This window comes from Octopus sinensis, linkage group LG5 (assembly GCF_006345805.1).
Source record: "Octopus sinensis linkage group LG5, ASM634580v1, whole genome shotgun sequence".
Lineage (NCBI taxonomy): Eukaryota > Metazoa > Mollusca > Cephalopoda > Octopoda > Octopodidae > Octopus > Octopus sinensis.
The window spans coordinates 116,796,593-116,822,315 of NC_043001.1; the positions used below are offsets into that span (position 1 = coordinate 116,796,593).

The 25,723-nt window shown below is 37.3% G+C and overlaps 2 protein-coding genes across 2 annotated transcripts in view; one reads left to right on the plus strand and one right to left on the minus strand.

Annotated features, from left to right (window-relative positions):
* Positions 1 to 10,527: 10,527 nt before the first annotated feature.
* LOC115211976 (CD151 antigen) overlaps positions 10,528 to 25,723 on the plus strand; it is a 56,011-nt gene continuing 40,815 nt past the window's right edge. Inside the window, exon 1 of the mRNA XM_029780750.2 lies at positions 10,528 to 10,734. The gene's annotated coding sequence lies outside the window, so the exon portion shown is untranslated. The remainder of the gene's footprint in view (positions 10,735 to 25,723) is intronic.
* On the minus strand, positions 15,016 to 15,408 carry LOC115212250. Its single transcript, XM_029781088.1, has one exon. The coding sequence runs from the start codon at positions 15,406 to 15,408 to the stop codon at positions 15,016 to 15,018; it is 393 nt and encodes a 130-aa protein (XP_029636948.1).

Sequence of the window (25,723 nt, forward strand, 5' to 3'; positions counted from 1 at the left end):
AACAACACTGGATTTAGCGAGAACAGGATTGGTGCAAGGACGTCCACATGCTTCTCACCAGTTTTTACCTCAAATGATGATAATGCTGATCCCTATGACAGCACCGAACACTCTATACTGTCATGAAGAGAGTGAATGGTAGAAAGGAATTTTGGTGGAATGAAAACTTTCTAAAGTATTTTCCATGGTTCTTTACGGGATATGCTGTAAAAAGGTTGGGTCAAACCAAAAAAGTACGTTGATTTGTAGTGTTCTTAGGATTTTTCTTGCAGTTGACAGGTGGCAAAAATCTTATCTTCTGTGCTACATCCACGATGAAATCTGTTCTGTGATGCAAGGAGTACAGATTTGGTTATTGGTGGGAGACGTTCAAACAATCTTATTAGAATGCCCCCTACCAATAACTGAATTTGTATTCCTTGCGAACATTTTTCTAGCAATCGAGAGTCGAAACTCTCCTACAATTGTCAATCGCTCGATCTCTTTTCTTGGAAATTGTCACGATTGGGCCATGTTTGAAGTGAGATGGAACTTGATTTCGTCATACTAACCCCAGTTATCAGTTTTTTGAAATCCAAGAAATTCAGAAGAGATATCATGACTTAATTTGCAATTCACCTCATGAAGATGGATCCTGGATCAATGAAAGATGTTCCTGGAAAACTACTTGCGTATCAGGATCGTTAAGCTTTCCCACACAGATACATTTTGGTAGGGTTTCATTGTTAGTCTGTCTGTACATAGGATGTCATTTTAATTTTTGCTTTAACAAATGCATGATCTGACCAACAATCTGCCTCTTTAAAGGAATGCACGTCAAGTACATCTTTCATATCTCATTGCCAAACAATTACAAAATCAATTTCATGTCACTGTTTGGATCGAGGCTGCATCCATGTCATAATGTAACATTCTTTATGTATAAACTGGGCACTTGATATAAATATGTCTATATCTGTGCAAAATTGAAGGAGTAGCCAACCATTATCATTCATTTTCCCAACCCCATACCTTCCAAGACATCTCCAGGTGTTTCAGTCAGTGCCAACTCTAGCGTGAAAGTCACCAAGTATAATAATTCTATCAAAATTAGCAATACCACGCACTCTCTTAAAACTTCATAAAATTCGAGTTTTGCCTTTTCACTTCTTTCTAGAGCCGGTGCATATGTCCTTATACTTGTCGCATAGCGATCATCTCTTCATTTCACGTGTAGAGCCATAGTTCCCTCGTTAATACCCTGGGTGAGTCACTCAACTTTGACACTAATCTTTAATGACAAATCTTCACACACTTCCATACGTTGTCCATCTTCTCCTTTCCAAAATATTGTATACCCTGCGTCGCGTTCTGTGACCTGACCATCACCCAATAAACAGCTCTCTGAGAATGCAGTAATATCTACAGAAAATTTTCGTAGCTCGTTAGCAAGAATGTCTGTTTTACGCCCAGGACAAGCACCAGCATTATCAGCTAATGAGCGAACATTCCGTTGGTTGATTAGTTTTGGTAATATTAATTCCATTGTTTCGAGCGCTGTACGGACATCTGCCTACTGCACTAAACTGAACAGATTTTTGAGGTAAGCGAATTTGGGGTTACCATTTCTAAACCCTCCCAAATACATTGGTGCGTGGTGCTGTCCCTAAAAAAAGTGCTGCTCTGACACTTAATAGAGAAATCGAATCCCACCATTACCTTGGGTTGATGCAGAAGCGAATTTACACCTACTAAAAGGCCGCCTTTTTTGCAGGTTGGTGACTAGATACCTTCAGCCCATCAGCTTTATATCGAATGCCACCTTCTTCTCACCACAGGTCTTGTGATAAAAAAAAAAAATAAACAAAGGACAGCAAAATTACAAAGGAACATTTTTTATTATTTTACGCGCCCTTTTCAAGCCTAGCCAAGCTCAAGGGCCCGGTTTCCCGGTTTCTATGGCGTATGTGTTCCCCCCAGCTGGATGGGACGCCAGTCCACCGCAGCGTTACTCAAGAAACAGGAAGAAAGAGTGAGAGAAAGTTGGGGCGAAAGAGTACAACAAGGGTCGCCACCACCCCCTGCTGGAGCCTCATGAAGCTTTTAGGTGTTTTTGCTCAATAAACACACACAACGACGGTCTGGGAATCGAAACCGCGATCCTCCGACCGCGAGTCCGCTGCCCTAACCACTGGGCCATTGCGCCTTCACACAAAAAAACATAAAAGAACAATAAGGCAGCAATGAAGATAACACAATGACGTCAGAAAAACCCGTGCAGAATTGAAACCTTGTGCAATTTGCACAGCATTGCAAAAACTCAAGTAGGTACTCTCTAAGTACTTCAAAGATAAACTGAAGCTAGATATTTGACTCAGTAATTCTAATGGATGTTGCATCAGAGAATCGTTCTACCCTTTCTCAATCAATAATGACCTATAAGATAGCCGGTGTCTAAGAACATAAAGTATATAAATATATAAAGAAACAAAACAATATAAAAAAAATATACATTCGTAAAGTATAAAATTTTAAAATATAGGAATTATAGACAATTATAGACAATATATACATATCTACACAATGCTGAATGGCCGTTGACTCTCTCTCTCACACACACACATACACATACACAGACACACACGGTATACATAAAATTAATATGGACAGAAGTCTACAGTGTTTTACTCAAAAGAAAAACTATAATTGTCACTAAATATGACTAGGGTGTTAGAAACACTGACATTGCTAGAAATAAGAGCTAAAATGCTCTAATTCTGTTGTCAAAGCGCATAATTGTATACATATACAGACAGGGACTGTAATGGACTGAAAACACCAATCGAGAGAATTCCCTATATGTATATATGCGCGCGTGTACATACATACACACACACAATTTGGTCAGTAATATCTAATCAACTTCACATCTGCTACTCATCAACCACACACGACATATTGCGTAGCCACAACTTTTCATTAACGGTTGTCCGATCGGCTAAGATGTAGACGTTGACATCGATCATCAATGGTTGTCCTGGCAACTAAGTAAAGATGACTGACATGGAAGTTGCGTTATTGTCGTATTGATTGGGTATTTACGACCTTGGTGATAACAACAACAACAAAAATATTGGTGGTGGCGGCGATGATTAATTTGGAAGATAATGAATAATATTGATTTCATTTTGACCTGATATAATTTCTTTACATTTTCCGTGGAGGGAAACAGGGAAGTTATGGTGAATCTGCATTGGGAGGACATAAGTGAAGTGAAGTGATTCCAAAGGGGAATCGAAACTGGACCGCGTTGTTGGAAAACTGGAGCCTCTGAGGGGACAGTGGGACCTCCATGCTAAAGGTTACTAATCTTTAGCAGTTGTCACTCATTTTTTAAATCAATAATCTCCGAAATACTCTTTTATTCTTATCTCTTTGTCTGTCCGAAGGATTTCATTTATTTATCCTAAACATCCATACTTGTTGTTTCATACGATCTGAAGGCTTTCTTTTCATAAGTTCCAAGTTAGTCTGCAGATATGAGGTAATACACAGAAGATGAACATGGCCTTCACTTGTAAACACTTTCCATGATTATTCAACTTGTATATGTTTGTGACCTAGAGTAAAGGTTTTTAAAGTTACAGCTCTGTTCTATGAATTCATTGTACAGTGTTCCTTTATCGAATGACATATTACAGCCTTCTGAACAGAGTTATCATTAGATGGTTTCACTTCCCAAACAGATCTTCTACTCCCAACTCAAAGACGACAAGCGTACAAAGGAGGCCAGAAGAAACGCTACAAGGACTCCCTGAAAACGAACCTCAAAAAGTGTGACATCGACTTCACTAACTGGGAGGAAACGGCAAAAAACAGACCACTCTGGAAAACCACCATCCATGAGGGAACGGCGACTTTCGAGTCGAAAAGGTCTGCAGAGCTGGAGGAGAAAAGACGACGACGGAAGGAGCGCCAACAACAACCACGTGCGACTCTCCCTTCCGGCACTAGATGTCCGCACTGCGACCGATCTTTTCAGGCAAGAATTAGTCTTATCGGTCACCTACGGACTCACCAGTAAATTTGCGCGAAGACCATCATCCTCGACCTTGAAGGATTGCCATCATCAGATGGTTTCACATCGTGCTGCTTCTAATTCAAAGGGTGTATTAGTTTGACGCTCAGGAAAAATGGGAGGAATCTGACGTTTCGAGCCTACGCTTTTCTGCAGAAAGGAAGGAGCTAATAACGGGTTAGATACTTATTTGTGTGGTGCGACGTGAGGATATTGCGTTCATTGTACGTGCTTAGAGAAGCGTATTGTAGACGATGTGATTCTTTTGAATACAGGTCAAGTAGTGACCAAGAATGCGCGAATTTCTGCGCTGACCCTCTTGAGCTTTTCTATGTATAGCTAGATTTTGGCGGCAAAATAATGAAAAATTTCACTAGACTACGGGCGATCGAATGATCTCAGCTGCCATATGATTGGTTAGAATTCAGTCGTCTAATGTACCCTGGAAAACTTCTCGTTACCAGACTAACGAAGTTTCGATTCTAAGCCGCGCTACATTCGTAATAAGACCCGAAAAAAAAAAAAAAGAAAAAAGTACAGATACACATTATGCTTGAAAATTTCCGTTGCAATTAAAAAAATTTTCACACTATCATCATAAAAACATGCAGCTAAACACACGTTCACACACTACAATCTAAACCAAATCTGACTGATTCAAACCTAACACTCACAACTCGGATTAATACCCCTGAGTTAAAACCTAATGAACTGTAACCATGAAACCTATAATAAAGACGAACCGTATGCGAATAACATGTAACTTTACAACGCAGCTATGTATAAGTAAAATGTACCAATAAATACTATATAGTTAATAGTTGGACAGGAAGTCGAGATACTTAAATCTAAACGCAAACGCTGGCTTGGGTATATGGGTTTGTAAGTACATATGTGTGTCTGTGTGAGTCTATATATATATACACATATAGGAGTGTGCTTTTGTGGGTGTTTGCGTGTTTGTGTGTATGGGTGTGCTCACGTACATAGGAAACTATATGATGGTGTGAGGATCTGTACGTGTCTTGGATAAATATATATATTGTATGTATGTGTCCATATGCGTATATGAGTATGAATATATATGTATGTGTGTAAATATATATATATATATATGTCTGTATATGTGTGTATGCCTGGATCAATGGATGGACCTATATGTATGTATATATGAGTGTGTATGTGTGTATTTATATATGTGTTTGTATATCTATCTATCTGTCTGTGAGTGTGTGTGCGTGTGATCTTTTCGGTTTGAACGGCAGTTTTTTCTAGCGGTGTCATATGAAATTGTCACCCATAATTATGACCCTAGTATCGATCTATTGCATTTCAATCTATTTTAGGGTTAGGGGTGGAGTGAAGGGTATCTTTTTTTCGTCACAAATGTAAATAAACCCAATCTGTTTCTTAAACGAGGGACATATTCATACGGCACAGAATGTTTTTTTTAACCTCAATAGACGTCAGTGATTGGTTGAAATTTCAGAAATTGAAGAAAATAAACAACAAATATCTTACAAACTATAGAATTTCCTCAATAAAGCCAAGAGAAGAAGATGTTTTATAAACACATTCTACCAGTATACGAAGTTTAAAATATTTTAGTTACCTAGAAATTATGTTAAAAACTGCCGTTCAAACCGAAAAGATCCGTGTGTGTGTGTGTGTGTGTGTGTGTGTGTCTATCTGTTTGAATGTATATGAATGAACAAAAAACTACTTGACTGGGAATTAATTTTCTTTTCTTTACTTCTACTTTCTTTTTCTCTAAGCAGTTATGACAGCAAAAGCTGATTAGGTCATTTTATCTAAACAGGAACGCAAGATTTCCACGTTCATATTTGAATTTTTTAGCGTTTCTGTAATATTTGTTTTTATCCATTCCCTAACTTCATGGACATATATAACAAGTCGGCCGACAAAAAAAAAAAAAAAAAGAGAAAAAGAAAAAAAAATTGTAGTGAGACATATCTTTATCGATGTACCTGATGAGACCAAGACTGATGGGTCGAAACACATGCTGTAACCGGCAAATATTTAATACCGAATCCATCTCCTACCAATTAATATTGTGTATGTATGTATGTATGTATGTATGTATGTATGTATGTATGTATGTATATATATATATATATATATATATATATATATATATATATATATATATATATATATATATATATATGTAATTAAAAAGACAGAGAAAAAACAAAAAGAAAAACAAAAAAGAGGACATAGCAAAAGCAGTGTATTAAAATGACGCTCGGAGAAGGAAAAGAGTAGTTGTTTTACGTTTCGAGCATATAACTCTTCTTCGGAAACAGGAAAGTCCAAATGGAAGAAGAAAGAAGGAGGAAAAAAATCGCTAATAATCCACGAACGGTTACATTTCTGAAGTGACCGGAAGGAGGAGAAACAGAAAGTGGTTTCTGGGACAGGAAAGTGTAAATATAATTGGCCATGAGAAAATACCAGTTGAGGCAAATTTATTCAAACCTTTTCAAATGTTTGCTCTTGAGCCTTATTAATTGTCATTGAATATGCAAGTCGAAGTGGAAACTAAAGTCTGTTTAGTGTGAATTTCTTCTGGCGTGCAGTTGTTGAAAATTTCTGGGTACAAATGTACAAATTGAAATTCAAAAGAACGAAATAATAAATGGATTCACGAATGAAAGTTTGGTAATTGCGTTTATTTCTACCACGCGACACTTATTATTGCAAACATGTTTTAACTAACCTATACTATTATACACACGCAATTTGTGACTTAATTTTATTCTCGTGTGATAATGAAAAGTGAAACTGGCAGCCAATATTTGCTGTCTATGTATCTATTTATGAATTGTCTCTCTCACTTTCTCTTTGTCTCTTACTTCCTTTGTATCCCTCTTCTCTCCCGTTTTTGATTAAACAATGTGTATATGTATCTATGTATCTACTTCTCTTGCGATGTGATAAACATTTAAAAGCACAAAATGAACGCCGTCACCACTCACTGTCTCTTTCACTTTTTCCCATTCTCTTTCTTTCTCTCTGACGTCTTCTCTGAAACATTTAAAAACACTAAACGAATGCCGTCATCACTCACTCTCTCTTTCGTTCTCTCTCTCTCTCTCTCTCTCTCATCCTCTCTCACTCTCTTTCTTTCTCTTTTAATTCCTCTCTGAAACATTTAAAAGCACAAAACGAACGCCATCACTACTGATGTCGCTTTCGCTTTCTCTCTCACTCCCTGTCTCTTACTTCTCTCTCTCGCTTTGCCACTTCAAAGAAGTGTGACGCACACAACAGGTACGCTAATAACAAAAAAAGTTAGCGTATTAATATTATTGATATGCATTTTAAACTAATGCTTAATTATAGTAGGTGTTAAGGAAGTTACAAACCAGGTGAAGTGTGGAAAAAGGATTAAGGGATGTTGATGAAGTATCGATCTTTAAAGTAAAGTAAAATAATATGATGATAAGGTAAATACAATAATTTAATTAAGTGAGCTTATGCGATCCTCTGAATTACATAATGAAAATAAATATAGAAAGCTATAGTAGGGGTAGTCATTCAAACAGAATTTGTGTTAACAAGAATATCTGAATGTCAGCAAGAATCTTTAACTATGCTAAGAGCAAGCCTAATGGAAAATATTTACTAACAATAAAGAAGTTAAAAGCATTTTAAGTTGCATAGTTTTAGCCAATGAAATTTAAGCCTCTTTCCTCACAGCGGAAGTTGAAACAATTTGTTGTCGTGGCAACTCCGCTTCATATATTAATTATACTGGAAGTATAGTATGTGACGATTCCGAGAGTCTATATGTGTTGGAAGCATGTGGTTGGAAGGGAGAACCCTTCCACTTAGAGCTGTAATTTTATTTATATACTGCCAGGTGAAAGAGATGACAAGTATTGTAAAAGAAGAACTAGGGAGTGGTGCGACTGCAGCAGTTGATTACAAAACTTATTTGCGAGAGGTCTGAGCAGACGAATTACTGCGCAATCGGAAGAAAATTGGTGGTCCTGGCAGAATTGTCGAAATAGACGAAACCGTGTTTTCGAGAAGAAAATACAACCGGGGTCGAATACTACCCGTTCGAGTAGGTTTTCACGAAACGCGAGAAGTTTTTCTTTTCGCCATACCTTCTCGAGATCGTAATATGCTCGAAAAATGCATATCTGAATTTTGCTTATTTCAATGTGTTTTCGTTTCATTCCGGCTGCTATTTCTAGCAGCAGGTCGAAGAACTCTGACTATGGCAATGTATGTAAATATAAATCATCAAGTGGCTAGAATTTAAAAAAAAAATCCTTTACAGTTTTTATTCAAGAGTTTTCTTTTCATATCGGCTGCTATTTCTAGCGGTAGGTCGACGAGCAAAAACAATAATATTATTGTACATAAATATGTCTTCAAGAAAATGTTCATTATTTCATCATTATTTTCTTTCAATAAATTCTTTTAAGAAAAAACAAAAAAACTCTTTTTTTGTTTTCTTTTCTTTCATTAAATATTTTAAAAAAGCCTCATATTTCTCTTTGTTTTCAACGTTTGTGAAAACACACTCATTTCATTGGTTAAAAATGTATAACTTTTAAATGCTTCTATCCTATAAATTATTAATTTTTCGAAAAATTCAATACATCTGTGTAGAAATTTTGAAAACAATCCATTCAGAATTGAAAAATCTTCAAGTGGCTGGAAAATATCCGATCGAGGGGATCGACTCCCCCTTCCCCTTCCCCTCAAAAACTGCTGGCTCTGGGCCAAAACTTGAAAGCATTACTATTATTATTCGTCTGAGTTCAAATTCTGCGAGGTCAACTTTGCCTTTCATCTTTTCGGGTTGATAAATTAAGTACCAGTGAAATACAGAAGTCAATGTAATCGACTAGTCCTCACCCTCAAAATTTAAGGCTTTGTGCTTTTACTAGAAAGGATTATTATTATTATTATTATTATTATTATTATTATTATTTTTATCATTAAAAAGACGGCAAACTGGCAGAATCGTTAGCACGCCGGGCGAAATGCGTAGCCGTATTTCGTCTGCCGTTACGTTCTGAGTTCAAATTCCGTCGAGGTCGACTTTGCCTTTCATCCTTTCGGGGTCGATAAATTAAGTACCAGTTACGCACTGGAGTCGATATAATCGACTTAATCCGTCTATCTCTCCTTGTTTGTCCTCTCTGTGTTTAGACCCTTGTGAGTAGTAAAGAAATAGGTACATCGTCTGCTACTAAGTTCTGAGTTCAAATTCCGCCGAGGTCAAACCTTGCCTTTCATCCTTTTGGGGTCGATAAATTAAGTACCAGTTGCGTACTGGGGTTAATGTGATCCCCCTCCGCTCAAATTCCAGGCCTTGTACCTATAGTAGAAAAATTATTATTATTATTATTATTAAAAAAGGCGGCGAGCTGGCAGAATCAATAGCACTCCGGGCGAAATGCTTAGCGGTATTTCGTCTGCCGCTACGTTCTGAGTTCAAATTCCGCCGAGGTCGACTTTGCCTTTCATCCTTTCGGGGTCGATTAAATAAGCACCAGTTACGCACTGGGGTCAATATAATCGACTTAATCCGTCTGTCTGTCTTTGTTTGTCCTCTCTGTTTAGCCCCTTGTAGGTAGTAAAGAAATAGGTATTTCGTCTGCCGCTACGTTCTGAGTACAAAGTCCGCCAAAGTCGACTTTGCCTTTTATCCTTTCTGGGTCGATAAATTAAGTACCAGTTGAACACTGGAGTAGATATAATCGACTTACTCTCTCTCCCGAAAGTGCTGGACTTGTGCCGAAATTTGAAACCATTATCATTATTCATAAGGCAGCGACTTGGCAGAGTCGTTAGCACGCCGGACAAAATGTTTTGTAGCATCTCGTCCGTCTTTGCATTCTGAGTTCAAATTCCGCCGAGGTCACCTTCATCCTTTCGCAGTCGATGAAATAAAGTACTAGTTAGGCATTGGCTTGATGTACTCGACTAGCCCCACGACCCAAAAATTTCAGGCCTTGTGCCTGTAGTAGAAGGACTCATCTAAGACTTTAATAAAATGACCACACCCCAAATTCCTTCTTTCTGTCGGTCGGTCTGGACCCTGAAGAAAACCTGTCAATAACTGACGTGATGGAAGCAATAGTAACAAAGTGACCTTCCCATCTTATCTACTCTAGGCACAAGGCCCGAAATTTTGGGGGAGGGGGTCAGTCGATTAGATCGACTCCAGTACGCAACTGGTACTTAATTTATCGACCCCCTAGAGGATGAAAGGTGAAGTTGACCTCGGAGGAATCTGAACTCAGATCGTAAAGACAGACGAAATACCTGTAAACATTCCGCCCGGCGTGCTAACGGTTCTGCCAGCTCGCCGCTTTATCGAATGTAATAATAAATGTAAAAAAATACAAGTTAGAAATAACTTCCAACATGTGGTTCAGGTAAAACTTGAATGCGGAGGAGGAGGGGGGAGTAGAGAGAGGAAAGGCAGGTAAAAATTGTGACTTGATTGTGTGGAATGCTGAGACAGGTAAACCACGCTGAGGAAGACGTTGAAATAGTATGTCACTCGTTGTGAGTCAGAAGCAATAGTTTTCATATTTTATTTTTTTTCCATGCCTGTGGTTCCTTAATTACTATCACTGAAGTCTTTACCTGACTGGATACATTTCTTTGTTTTTTTTAAAAAAAAGGTAAAACTAAATCTTTGTAATTTCTTTCTCTCCGTATGTGATATACTTTTAAAATATCTAAATTAACAACACGCACACACACATTTATATGTAAATATATAATATACACGTTTAAATGTATATAATATACACATTTGTGTATATATGATATACACAAGTAAATGTGTGAGTGTATATATATATATATATATATATATATATATATAAATAAGTGCGTATATGTATCAACAAATTCGTATATATATATATAATATATATAATATATTGTATACAGAAATGTGTGTGTATACACATTCGTATTTATATATATAATATATTGTATACAGAAATGTGTGTGTATACAAATTCGTGTATATATATATATACACTCAAATATGTGTGGTGATAATTTCCACACTTCTAAAAACTTTTAGGAGTGGGGAAACGATAAGCAATATTTACTGTATTTGACTTAGAGATTTTTTTTTTTCTTTTACAAATGACCTTTTCAAAATGCATTTAAACACTGTGACATATTCAGAACTCTATTTCAGAAAAGTATCTTTGTCCTCTTTGAACATTTAGAAGACAAAATTCAGCTGGGGCAAAATGAGTAAGGCAAAGATAAATTTACCTCTTCAGGTTTCCAGATGTGTATGAAGAAACAGTCATACACATCACTATTTATCCTTAGACATCAGAAAGATCAGAAATTCAACAAAAATTTAAAATATCTCGGTCAAATAAAAGAACGAGGTTCATGGAAAAATGACACTCGAAATGAATGAACGAAACTCCGCTAAATCTAGAAACTCAACGGAAAATATTCTCTATAGCTTCATTACGATTTTGCTTGAGTGGCAGTGCAATTAGAGTGAAAAAAATTATTGAAATTTAGCCACTACACGTTTTGCCCCATTTTAGACATTTTTTGAAAATTGGAAATTATCAAACATGGGAAATCGATCAGAGAAAAGAATATTGATTGTTAAACACGCAAAATTATCCAGATATTTTATTAGTAACTTCAATTATAATCGGTTCAAAGTTGAGGAAAAAATTCCTGAAAAAAAAAAAGCACCTGTTCCTTATAATGGTTCAAAATTCAACAACTCTACTGACAATTTTTATTCCCAAATATGAGGAAACCATACAAAATTATGATGCTGTAATTGCAACGATATGGTTTCAAGCAGGTAGGGAGAAAATAACGAGAAATTAGAAATTACTAATTTTACCCTGGGTACCAATTTTGCACTACACTATTATTAACTTACCTGTTAGTATGCGACTTACAGGTATAACTGTTGCTGCTGTTCTAAATTACCTTTGCAGATCGAGCGGATAATTTTGGGTGGATTCTCTTATATTTTACTGACAACTTTTGTTTCTGATAGTTTTCGTCTTGTATTATAACTTATCTAGTAACTTCTGGTTAATGGTATTTATTAACTTCCACGAATGAACATCAGTGTGATGATAACATATACATATATAACATAATATATATATATATATATATATATATATATATATATATATATATATATATACATAGTATATATATATGCCGTTAGACAATCTGATCAGGTATGAACACCACTTCAAAAATATTTGTATAAAAGTGTTATAAAAATGCCCGGCGACCACGTAGCTTGCACAATGCAAGAAAATGGCACACACATATATGTGTGTGTGTGTGTGTGTGTGTGTGTATATATATGTGTCTGTATGTATATATGTGTATATATTTTTATGTGTGTGTGTGCCAGTTTATATGCGTGTAAGTTAAATGTTAGGTTGTTGTTTATTTCCAAAGTCGTCCCTGGGCAAGTAGTCTATGAACAAGGTTTTTTGACACTATGACCATCCTATATTTTCTCTCAACTACATTATCTAATATTTTTAAATAAGATGTGATTTGAAATTTTGATTCTATTTCTTAACAGTTCAAAGCGATAACAACAGGCTACTTGGCTTTGTTTAGCTTAGTTCAGGTCTGATTAAAAGCGTTTTAGCCGCGACAATCCCGCCCTTTTGTATAATTAAGGACTACAGAGTTCATTTAACCACTACAATCCCGTCCTTTTCTGTAGTTGGGGACCAGAGAGTTCAATGTGCTTTTGGCGATCCAGTTCAAGGTAGATTTCCCTGCTACTGTTACTATGTCAAACGACATGTAGAAGCTTCCTGTTTAGGTGTGTTGACTTGCCGCGAGTTAGAATGAAAATTAAGTTTTCATTCAGAAGCGACCGACATAAACGTATAAATTATGGTTCTACGATTCTGTTAAGTCGCACTGAAGGACATTAAGGTATTTGAAAGACATGGCGCCAATCATGTTACCCATTTTGATTATTTTTGTCTCTTGAATGATGGCTCTTCTATGTATATCCGAACAAGCGAATGCCTAGACATCTTTTATATTTCATTTGTTTCTGTCATTAGACTGTGGCCATACTTGAGCACCGCTTTGAAGAATTGGTAATTTTAGTCGATTGAATCGACTCCAGTATTTATATTTTTTTTAGCCTGGTATTTATTCTATCGATCTCTTTGACGAATCGCTAAGTAACGAGGACGTAAACACACCAGCACCGATTATCAAGCGGTGGTGGGGGACAGACAGACACATCAATACACACACACACACACACACACGACGGGCTTCTTTCAGTTTCCGATTATCAAATCCACCCGTAAGGCTTTTTTTCAACCCAAGGCTGTTGTAGAAGACGCTCATGGTGTCACGCAATGGGACTGAACCCGGGACCATGTGGTTGGGAAACAAACGTCTACGCCATACACACACACACACAAATAAATATATATATATGCGCGGGAAGAGAGAGAGAGAGAGAGAGAGAGAGAGAGAGAGATGGACTGTTTGGCACATATTGGCGAAATTTCAAAGTCACTGTATACAAGAATCATTATGTATATTGGTTTCAAATTTTGGCACAAGGTTAGCGAGTTCGGGTGAGACGGGCAAGTCGATTACATCGACCTTAGTATTCAGCTGGTATTTACTTTATCGACCCCGAAAGGGTGAAAGTGAATCATTATTGTATTTCAACTAGACGTATGTATAATGCTGTACACATGTTTTTAATCAATATCCATTTTCGTTTTATTTCTAGAAGTACTCAGTATAACTATATATATTAGGTCAGGATTGTTAAATCTGTTTTGCTTTATTTATACACCTTTGCTAATTATAAATCATCAGGTAGTTTACAACAGGTAACAACTAAACAGGAATATATTTTACAACATTCAATGCAACGTTGTCTTTTTGTTCGTTCTTAGGACTTGGGCGGGAATTTAGCAAATTACTTACTATTTTTAAACCACCTTTGACACAGTTTGTGTGGTGTGTGTGTGTATATATATATATATATATTAATATCCGATATTTCTGAATGTATTTATTTAATCAAGCGCCAGTCGAGTTAAGAGACTGCGACAGGTTTTAATTCTCATTTATGTCGCTACTCTTGGGAAAGGCATAAACGTTAGTGACTTGGTAGACAGACTCTCTGCCGAAACCCGTTGCACGCGTGTATCTAAGAGACTGGTAAGTTACTTGAGATAACTGAAGTACTGGGGTCGATTCGATCGACTGAACCCTTCTATATAGTTGCCTACGCATAGCCGCACTTCAATGACTGAAACAAATGAGAGGAGAAAAAAAAAAGAAGCAAACAATCGACTTGCTTCTGTTTTAAATAGTCGCAAACGTACAAACATTGCGGGCCCCTCTTTAAAAGTTAAGGAATTCTGTACAAGGGGTGGGGTGGAGGTATGAATGAAAACTTATTTATTTATAGCAAGCCCCAGAAAATAAGTCGTGATCGGATAATTTCGATATAAGTTTTCGATTTCCAAGAATAGAAACCGTGAAACCATTTTGTCAGCTTACCTTGGTAGAAGTGTCTTTGGAAATGCATCACGAAATCCTGTCCATCATTGACACATAAATCGGCTTTGTCTCCGAATTTATAGCTCTTTCGTATTCTCTCTTGTTTCTTCTCAATAGCTGGAATTTCGAGTTTCAGCGACCAGCAACATTCATCACGCTACAGGGCCTTATCTCCCAGATCTCTGGAGAAATGCCGGAGTTCTTTATATCTCTCTTGAATTCGTACTTGTATTGCAACCGCTGGTCATCTTGGCATCCCGTGCCCTGGTACTAGGGAGCACTGCGGTACTGTACACCTTTATCATCGTGTTGCGGGCGTTGTCATGGCAGTTCCAAAGACGCTGTTCGAAAGAGCCAAAAGCCGTTGTTGAAGACTGTATTCACCTCTCAGTTTCGCGGTCAGAATAGTTAATACAAGTTACTGCGCTGCCAAGATAGGTAAAATCCTCAGTGTCCTTCAGGGAATCTCCGTGTACTCTCATTGATCCGGGCTCTCTCGATCTATTAAAACATCTTTGTGGGGACTGGTAGAGCAACTCAGTTTTCGAAGTGTTGATTTTGAGGTCAAACATGTGTGCTGCACAAGGGAACTGGTCCACAATGTGTTGCGTGTTCTCAATGCTTCTGGACACGAGATCTGAGTCATCTGCATAAAGCAGCTTCCTGACTAACATTTCCTTGACTTTTATGGAGGAACGAAGACGGAAGAAGTCGAAGAGCTTCTCGTCTGTCCTGGTGCTGATGGAAATCCCCTTGTGCAGATTAACTCTCATGGTGTCAAGCACAGCTGCGAGGAAGAGAGAAAAGAGTGTAGAGAAAAGCAAGCGCTCCTGCTTCATGTGGTGGTTGACTGCAAACGCTTTACTAAATTTTCTGCCGAGACTAGTCCTTTCATTCTTGTGTAGAACTTCTTGATGATGATAACAAGCTTCTCAGGGCATCCATAAATCTCCAGGACTTCCCAAAGAGCTTCTCGGTCCGTTGTGTTAAACGCCTTAGGAAAGTCCACAAACACCACAAAAAGCAAGGTTAGCTGATTTCTCCTGTAGCTGTCGTAGTCTGAAGTTCATGTCCATGGTTGATCTCCCTGGCCTGAAGTCACAATGACTCTCTGGTAAGACCTCTGAGATGTTTTTCAGCTGGTTGAAAATGATTTCCGCTATTTCATTGCCAGCAATGTATCTGGATATGGCTTTTTAAGCCACGCATTCTTCGACATCGGATTAAGAAATGAAACGATAGTGAGACATCGGATCTAGTTCGTTTCATTCACAAAATCTGCATTTTTTAGAAGGGAGTAAAAAATCTGAAAATTGTTTATATTGATGCAGTTTTCCATGCTTATTCCTGTGAATACATGAACTTGTGGAGAAAAAAATTGACGACAAAGTTGCAGACGTTTAAAAATCGAAAAGTAAACTGTATTTTTAGCCAGTAGTGATACAAAGTTTCTGCGTTGTATCGTTGCCAACTTTGAGGTTGTACCCTGTGAAATTTATAGTTTAACGTCTGTGAAACAGTTGAAACTCTGGCTATGTCCCTCATGTGTCGCACTGATTCTGTCCCAGAATTACATTAAGGCCACATACATCTCAGCTAAATTACACTATGATTAGATCCTGGACTTGTAAGTAAAAGGCCTAGCCATGTCACCCTGGGTTGTACTGATTCTGCTTATGGATTATGTTGTGGGTGCATGTATGCTGTGGTAAACTTAGCCAGTTACATGTTAATATAATGGGTAACTATAAAACAACAAGCTATAGAATCATTAGCACACTGGGCAAAATGCTTTACATTCTAAGTTCAAATTCCACTTATGTTGACTTTGCCTTTCATCCTTTGAGGGTTAATAAACTAAGTACCAGTTGAAGGTGTAACCAGTTCAGTAGATCACACAACTGGAATGAACATCCTGGGAACAGATCATCTATTTCCTTTAGTTTTTGTTTACTGACACACATCAGCAAATGAACCAATAAGGTAATCTCTGTGGTTGTTCAATTTGCTAGAAATAACAGCCAAATCTCTCCTACACTATACTCTAACATTTAGAAAATGAAGGATATAATAAATAATGCTGTCCTACATCTTCAATAAAAATACAGAATGGCTCATTCTGGCCAGACCTAGGTTTAAACTGACAGACATTCGTTGCAACCACTGCGAGTGTACCGCCTGTACAAATTCCCACGAATCACTTTCTCACTCGTGTTGTGCCTAGATTTACTGTACTTCTTTTTTTTAAAGGATAATACCCTTTTCTTGCAGACAATTTACTGCATCCACCTTTGTTTTCAAAACCTTCAGAGTGATACAATTGAACGGCTTGAATGTGGATGCGGCGATTCGAAGCAACAGTAAAAACAGAAAAACATAGAAAAACTTCACGAAATATAGGTAAAATATATAAGAAAAATATATAAAATATTAAGGCAATAGATGAGAAATATCAACAATAAATATCGTGGTGTGTAGAATCAATACAACATAACGTGCAGGTGAAGTGAAACACAACACAACGTGCGGTTGTCATGGCAACAAGCTGTTAACGGCTCGCTGTCTGTTGATTGGCTAAAATTACCTAAATTTTCCAACTTTGATTCCAAATAACAGATTCTTTAATTTACGAGATACAGCAATTAGCTGAGCGGGATCAAAATTCAGAACTGCATCGATACACCAAAATTGAAAATAATCTGAGCAAAATTAAAGGAGGCTGGTTTTGTGAATGAAACAAAATAGATCCGAGACATCTGCATGTCGTTGGATTTAAGTAACAAACGCTTGTACAACACTTTTGTCACTCTCTCGGTGGCCATTGTTAATTACACGCACACACAAAGCCAAACACAAAGACTGTGTGTAACAATAGATTTATTCGAGTCCATAAACAAAGTGTCTATTATAAGTCTGGTGTATGTTCCAGTCTAGTAATGGAATTTAGCAGTAAACATTTTCATCCACGTAAAACCGTTGTCACGTAAGGTTCTTCGCTTCATAGAAAGTCTCATTTCATTCTTTGACAAACATTGAACAATTGGCTAGGTTGAAATACTTCAGATCAATCATATGAACATCGGATCACGTCACATGACAGCAAATATGCAAAGTATATATCGCTACTGTATGGATGTTATGTTTGTATTAAAAGGGAGAGAGGGGACGAGGAATTGAGCTTCCCCTCCCCCACCATTTTTGTGAGAATAACCTCGTTAGACAGGTAATAATAAACGTGTTTACAAAACTCCTTAAGGTCTATATAAGGAGTGTATCTAGCTTCAGTTTCATTGTATTAAGCGAATGAAAGATTAATCTTTCAATTGGATAGTTGATCAAACTTGTCCAATAAACATTCCAAGATAATTTGGCACTTATTCTTTACAGGTATATAGAGTAAAACAGTATAAAATAAAGTATCCTGACAGAAAATATAGTGAAATACCTGTAGCAGATTTGAACTCGCATCGTATGGGCAAGTAATCAAAAACGTTTTTCACTCGACTGTTTTAACCTTTATTCAGTGAGTGAAATGGCTTAAACTTGGTACGTGAAGCTGCTAACGTTTCGCGGATCTTGTTCGTACAGAGCCTATTACTTGCCATATGCCCGCTAATATTAATTTTAAGCACAAAGCCATACATTTGGGGAAGGGTGTTATGGATTATATCGATTCTTCTGAATTTAACTGGTACTTATCTTATCCAACGTGCAAAGATGAAAGGCGAGGTAACCCTGGTGAGATTTGAACTCAGAATGTAAAGTTGATTTCACATTCAGGGACAATGACATATACTGCTGGGTAAAAGATAGTTCAGATGACTCTAATGTATTACTGACCTTAACTTATTGTGTTCATTTAATACACACACTACAGAATATATCTATAGATTTTTAGCCAACAGTGCGTGTAATTGACAAATGTTAACAGTTTTTTGTATACAATATCTGTGTGGACAGAAAAAGAGAGACCGCTGGACTAGTTTCAATTCTGTGTTGGGATTTCATTAGAAACTACCTTTTCTGTCCATACAGTGTGTACAGATATTAGGTGTCTATACCTGTCAATCCCGTGTAGTATTGGCTCTTTATATATATTCTGTATAGCATTGAAACAAATCACTGCTAACACACTAGTGGTGTTTATTTTCCCTGGGCACGACTTTAAACTTCATTCGGTAGTGCGGACTTGGTTTGGGAGTTCCAGAGTTTTGAAGAGTGTGGGATAACCTTTTAGTCACTATTGTTCCCAAGTCAGCTCTGATCCGGATGGGTAGCACATGTCAAGCTCTCAGCTATGGGCTAATTAGCATATCACGGAATTGCCTCCGGAAGAAGATTACTGATAGACACAGCAACGGACCCAAGGCAGATGAGGTCCATCGGCTCTTTAGCTGCTCATCTAAAAGAAATTAACTCCATACAATACCTGCACCCTAATAACTACTAGGCTTGTGACATTTGTTGTCCCAGGCCAATACAGGTTTGAAGGACGAAAGAGAGGGACTTGCTCAGCATAACCATACTCACTATTCGGCGTGCAGGTTGTTCAACAAACCAAGACACCAGCACCTACACCGTCATACTTTCTTCATAAGTCCAGTGGCGAAAGGGAAAGAGGCGGTGGAGACAGACAGAGGATGCTACTGGAAGTCTTCAGCTTCGACCCTGTACACAGGCAGCTATACGATGGTGGAGCGCTGCAGCTTTGTCTTGCTGCCCCTCATTCATCGAAACAAGTGAGTTCACCACACCTATATTAGCTACTAAGAATGGGTTATAACATGCCAATCGGTTTATCCAGTTTACTTCAACCCTTAGCTATCATGGGTTTATTAACGTCAGTAATTTATTTTATCCAATCTGAAGTTAAACTAGTAAGATTTACTATGTTGTGTAGTGTTTTACGTTGATCCTATTTTAGATGAAGGCGGCGAGCTGGCAGAAATGTTAGCACGCCGGGAGAAATGCGTAGCCGTATATCGTCTGCCGCTACTTTCTGAGTTCAAATTCCGCCGAGATCGACTTTGCCTTTCATCCTTTCGGGTTCGATTAAATAAGTACCAGTTACGCACTGGGGTCGATGTAATCGACTTAATACCTATGTCTGTCCTTGTTTGTCCCCTCTATGTTTAGCCCCCTGTGGATATTCGTCTGTCTTTACGTTCTGAGTTCAAATTTCGCCGTGTTCCACTTTGCCTTTCATCCTTTCGGGGTCGATAAATTATGTACCAGTTGCGTACTGGAGTCGATCTAATCGATTGCCCCCCCCCCCCCACCAATTTCGGGCGTTATGCCTAGAGCAGAAAAGCTTCTATTTTAAGTGTTTTAACGTCTATAAGTTGTCGGTCAACTAGCTGAAGAATTGAACTTTCGTATCCTCTCATCGCTACTGCTTTGTATTAGTTGCCATAATACTTCTCTCTCTCTCCTTCCCTCTCTCTGTCTTTTTTTAGCAATAATTATTTGTAATATAGGCATATGGCCAGGAATTTGGTGCTTTCGAGTTGGGGTTGCACAATAAAACCGACTTCAATATTTGAGTAATCCTGTATTTCATCAACCCCAAATAGATGAAAGGCAAAGTTAAATTTGGCGGAATTTGAACTCAGGATGTAAGAAGTTGTAACAAATGCTGCAAGGCATTTTGTCTGATGTTCGAAGAGTTTGTTAATCTATCACCCATATAAGAATGATTTCAAACTTTGGCACAAGGCCAGCGATTTTAAGAGAGCTGTTAAGTTGATTACTTCGACTCCAGTACTAATTTTATCGAGCCCAAAAGGATGAAAGCAAAATCGACATCGGCAAAATTTGAACCTAGAACATAAAGCGCCTAAAAGAAATGTTGCTGTAGGAGCACTACTCCCCTTTGGCGGAACTGTTATTCATCTATGAGTGATTTGGTTAGTGTAGCCAACCGCTTTACCTCGCGCAAAGATACACAAAGTCGCGGGAAAATTTTAGTCAGATGTGGTGTCATGTCGCTGTCGGAGCTCAACTCCACCACGCGGACAACATCTAATGGAGAAATACTCTAGAACTAAATAACTGTTCATGGACTGTTCGAACATTTGTCATAACTACCGATGTATACCCCCGCCGACTTAGTTGTCTCATAACTTCCAGAAAAATGGATACTTTTTAACGAAACTTTCAACAAATAATCGCTTAGATCCTGTAGATTGAGTGTATGTAAAAATTTATTGGGAAAAAGAATTTTCCGATGGGTTAGAGAAGTTTCGGAAAATTCACACTACCCGACATTTTCCCCCTCATAACTTTCAGGAAAATGAGTATTTTTTAATGAAATTTTATGCAAGTACGTTTCAAACGGTGTAGATTACGATTACAAAGAAATTTGATTTAACTTTTGGAAAGCTTTGAATTATCTGTGGGATGTTGTGAGGTTCATACTTTTCTTAAGCGCATTAGTAGTAAATGTAAAGTGAAATGGTAACAAGTAGAAATCAGAACGAGATTGCAGTTTCGGTTTTCTTTCGTTCTAAAAACTATAAACTAGCAATATGCGTTATCTTTTATATGCTGTGATTGTTAACAAGCTAGACAAAAGAAAAAAAAAAGTAATGATTAATAATACAAGCATAGTAGAGTGTAGGTCAGTAGATCAAACTCAGGTCTTGACCGATACTCATTTTTTATCGACCTCAACAAGATGAAAGTCAAAATGATCTTCGGTGAGATTTGAACTAAGAACCTAATGAGACTGAATACAATATTTCATTGTCCAATACTTAGCCCTAAATTATAATATTGGACAAAATGCATCGCGGTATTTGTTTCAGCTGGTTACCGTCTGAGTTCAAATCCTGCCGATGTCAAACTGCCCTCCATCCCTCTAAGGTCGATAAATACAGTACATGTCAAATACTAGGTTTCTTTTTCTTCTCTCAGAATCGGTTGCGTTGTGAGGAGGTTGTGAACTGATCATTCATAGTGCCATCTTCAGAGAAATGTAGGAGGGTTCAACTAGGGGCTAGCAAAATAATCTCATCTAGCATGCTACAAAAACCACCCAAAAGAAACCCATAAACCGTAGCGGACGTTGACAGACCAATATGCTATATGGCTCGGAGTGGTTGTATGTATGTATGTGTGTATGTATGCGTATATCTACGTGTTTCCAAAGATCATGATCGTGAAACTCTGAGTAACGTTTAGGTCAGGGTTTCTCAACCACTTTTTATCTTTGGACTCCTTTGATTATTATTTTATTCCAGTGGATCCCCAACGTAATTTGATGTTTTAAAACTAACTAGCTTTACAGAAACTTCTTTAAAAATCCCTATTTTGTTTTTCACACATTATCTTGTATAAGTTGAACTATATAAAATGTTAGAGAAAGTAGCCTAACTGTGTCTTGCAATACATACCAATACATACAGCTAAAGCAACATTTTTTAAAAGGGCTCCTTAAAATACTATTGTGGATTCCCAGTTTACTATTTTGATCCCGTGAACCCTACCAAAATCTTATATCGACCACCAGAGGTCATACGGACCCTGGTTGAGAACCACTCCTTTAGGCAGTAAATTTTCAGTTTGCAATGAATAGGATAAAACCCTTCTATATTAAGCATTCTTTTTCTTTCTTTCTTAATGGCGCGGATTTTTTGTGAGTCATCCATACTCACACGCGCACACGCACACTATCATCACCATAAAAAAAAAATAGTCTCATTTCTCGTAAACACTTTCCACTTGCATACCAATCCTTTAAATATCATTTTGTTTCTTTTCAATCTAATGTTTCAGTGGACGACATTTTTTCTAGGCTTATTCATGACACACACACACACATAGATACATAGATAGATGTCTCGTGTGTGCGTAAAATCAAGGTTAATTCCTGCTTAATTCAACATATCGTGTCTTGGTTGATTACGAAAAAGTCAGTGAAGGTTCGGTGCAGTTTTAATTTTGTAAACAACAAAATTATATCAACTTGTTTGTTATCGTTGCAGGATTTAAGTTGCGAAGGGGTTAAGACAGGGAACAAAAGGAAGCTGTTAGTATTGTTGTTGTTGTTGTCTAGCCTCAGGTCAGCCATAATTGAACATACGTACGATGAAAGGCATTCCCTTCTTTTTTTATTTATTATTTTTTTTCAGAGATAATGCTTTATTTCTCATAGAGGGTTGTATAGTCAACTCCATATCCCATCAAGGGTTGGGGCAGTGAGAATTCAAAAAGGGACTTAGAAATTGTCATATTTAACCTTTTGTCTATCCAAAGCATTTTAGTTTGTCCTAAAAGTCCATGTTTGCTTTCAGACTTTTATTTAGCTCTTATTTTATTGGGTCAGCCTATAGATAATGTGGTTTTTTAAATACTTCTTTTATTTTCTAAGATAAAGTTCTTTTTTAATCTAAAATATACCCTCCTTCGTTTTCTACAATGCTCTTCCATCTTTGTTGTATACATGCAAGGCCCCTCTTCCAAAATTCACTTGTCCGTGACCGAAAATACACCTTCAGTACTGTTCTGACCTCATCTAAAGAATTCATATTTTTTCCGTCCAAATGATTTTGAAGACGGTGGAATAAATGATCAGATGGGGTAACGTCTGGCGAATATGGTGAGTGGGGCATTGTTTTCCATTCGAACTGCTCTAGCCTTTGGAATGTCATCCGTGCTGTATGTGGCTGAGTATTATCCTGATGGAAGAACGCCTTTCATTTTGAAACCAAATAATTGTCTGATCCCTATATACTGCATTAATATTCCTCACACTTTCCGTTGTGTTGTTGCTTTTATTGAACTTAAAAAGCAAAATATGCTGAACATGCTCCTTTGTCACTTCCATTATAGTTTTAGAAAAATAACAGTTAAATCGAACTGCACTCTTCAAAACTTGTACTTAGAGTAAGAACAAGGTAAAATTACTACCTGCTTTTTATAGAAAATTGATGCAGGTAGTTTATCCCCCTCCGACTTTTAGTTCATGCAGTTGAAAAAAAACTGCATTATTTATGAGATGACCCTATATATGTTATGCGTAATGAAGAGCTTTCCTAGGTCCCAAGTCGCTCTGGTGGTTGAAAAATAATTGGGAATGTGTACCATAGATAATGCATGGACACCAACGAAATATGTCTTGTGTATTACGTGATACATGGGACAGGCAAAGGGTTAATAAAATGGCCATCTTTCGATTTTGGGTTTCAGGGTTGCTATGATTGTTCGACAATTTCCGTAAAATTTTAATTTATTTACTTTTGTTTTTATGTCCTGTTGAAGCTGACGTTCGCTTTGAAGTGAATGAGCTAGGTGAAAAGTGAAACATGCTACCACGCGCGCACGTTTTCACTCTCCTTCTCTCTCTCTTTCTCTCTCTCACACGTACACCCATTATCTTTCATATACACGAAAATACATACATACATTCATTCAGTCATTCATTCGAGAAATTAGGCTTCTCAAAACCAGAAAGGTGAAAGCTGATTCGAAGACTACGGATCCAATCCATCACGGGAACTGTAAAAATCTGTAAAACTTTCCAGAAGTTTATCATTTAAGTATATATGAGCATGCCTAGACATGCAACTATATGCACGAGAATACATACATAAAACAAAACATACAAATCTGCACACATGCATATATACATACATACATACATACATACATACATACAAAAATACCCTGTTGATGTTATTGAAATTTCAATTAAGGAACCTTGGATCTAGGTTACAAACCGGCTCTTTCTCTATTGGCAAAAAATCTTGAAATAAAACTTAATAATGGCATACATACAAGCAAACAAAAAAAGATGTATGTATATGTATGTATATACGTATATGTGTGGCTAAATCCGTGTGCGCGTGGTAGCGTATGTTTTAGTTTTCCCCTTCCTCACCCACTTCAAAGCAAATGTCAGCTTCAACAGGACATGAAAATAAAGTAAGTAAATAAAAACTTTACGGAAATTGCCGAACAATCATAGCAACCCTGAAACCAAAAACTAAAAGATGGCCTTTGTTGGTCACCATGCATTATCTATAGTACACATTTTAAATTATTTTTTGAATAAATTTAGAACTTTTTCATAGTTCATCAGGCGGATGACAAATCCATGTCACATGTAGTCCGCTTCTCGAAAAAGGTTGGCCATGTTTGTTTTAATATATTGACTGCCAAAGTGGAAACGCAATAAAAGCCTTCAACGCATAGAGATTGACCAATCGACTTAAGTGAGAAAAAACTCTGCAGCTGTGTTATTTTCTTATAAATATTTTAAAAGTTAACTATTGCAGTTATTGAACGAAGGTGAAAAAAAAAATCATTTGTAATTCTGATCAAAATATAGAGATTATCTAATATATAAAATCTGTTCTGTCTGTCTGTTTGTGCGCTTATAACTCGAGTGTTGTTCAGCCGATCACGCTGAAATTTTAAACATGGATATATGAGAGAGCGGGGCATTCCGTAATCTAAAAAGATTCTCAAAATAGCTTCAAAATGAGAATCGCTATTTTTGTAATCTTTTTGTCCTGTTTGTTCCGCCATTAAGATCAGCGTGTTTGCTCAGACAGCCGGCACATATCATTTCACTAGCAACAAAGGGAGCACAGGATGACAGTCAGCCAAAACCGTCGCTATGCTGTCTCTCTTCTTTCCTCTCTCTGTTTCTCTTAAGATGTGGGATTCCACTTGACGTTGTATATATATTGTGTTAAGATTTGTTATCAATCAATTATCCTTATTGAGAAGAAAGTCAAAAGTAACCACCACATACAACCACCAAACATCTCCACTACTTAACACCGTCCAAGTTTGGGGTTAATAATCTTAATGTTTAGTTACGGTTTCTCATTCAAAGTACATAATAGGTAGAATTGTCGGCTGAAAACAGAAGGGTGTTTTGAGTGAGATTTGGCTGCTATTTCTACCAGGTCTAGCTACCATGTAGAGGTCTGCCTCATTGGCTCATACATACACACACACATATATAAAATCGAAATAAAATGCTTAAAGCAACAGTCGTCAAATACAAAAGCCAAGGTCAACGCAGTGTCATGGGCCAAATAAATTTCCCACTTCTTGCCTAATGCGAGCCCAGAGCAA

Bases quoted from the DNA above. Each gene is read 5' to 3' on its own strand.
- LOC115212250 (XM_029781088.1), bottom strand. From the start codon at position 15,408: ATGAGAGTTAATCTGCACAAGGGGATTTCCATCAGCACCAGGACAGAC.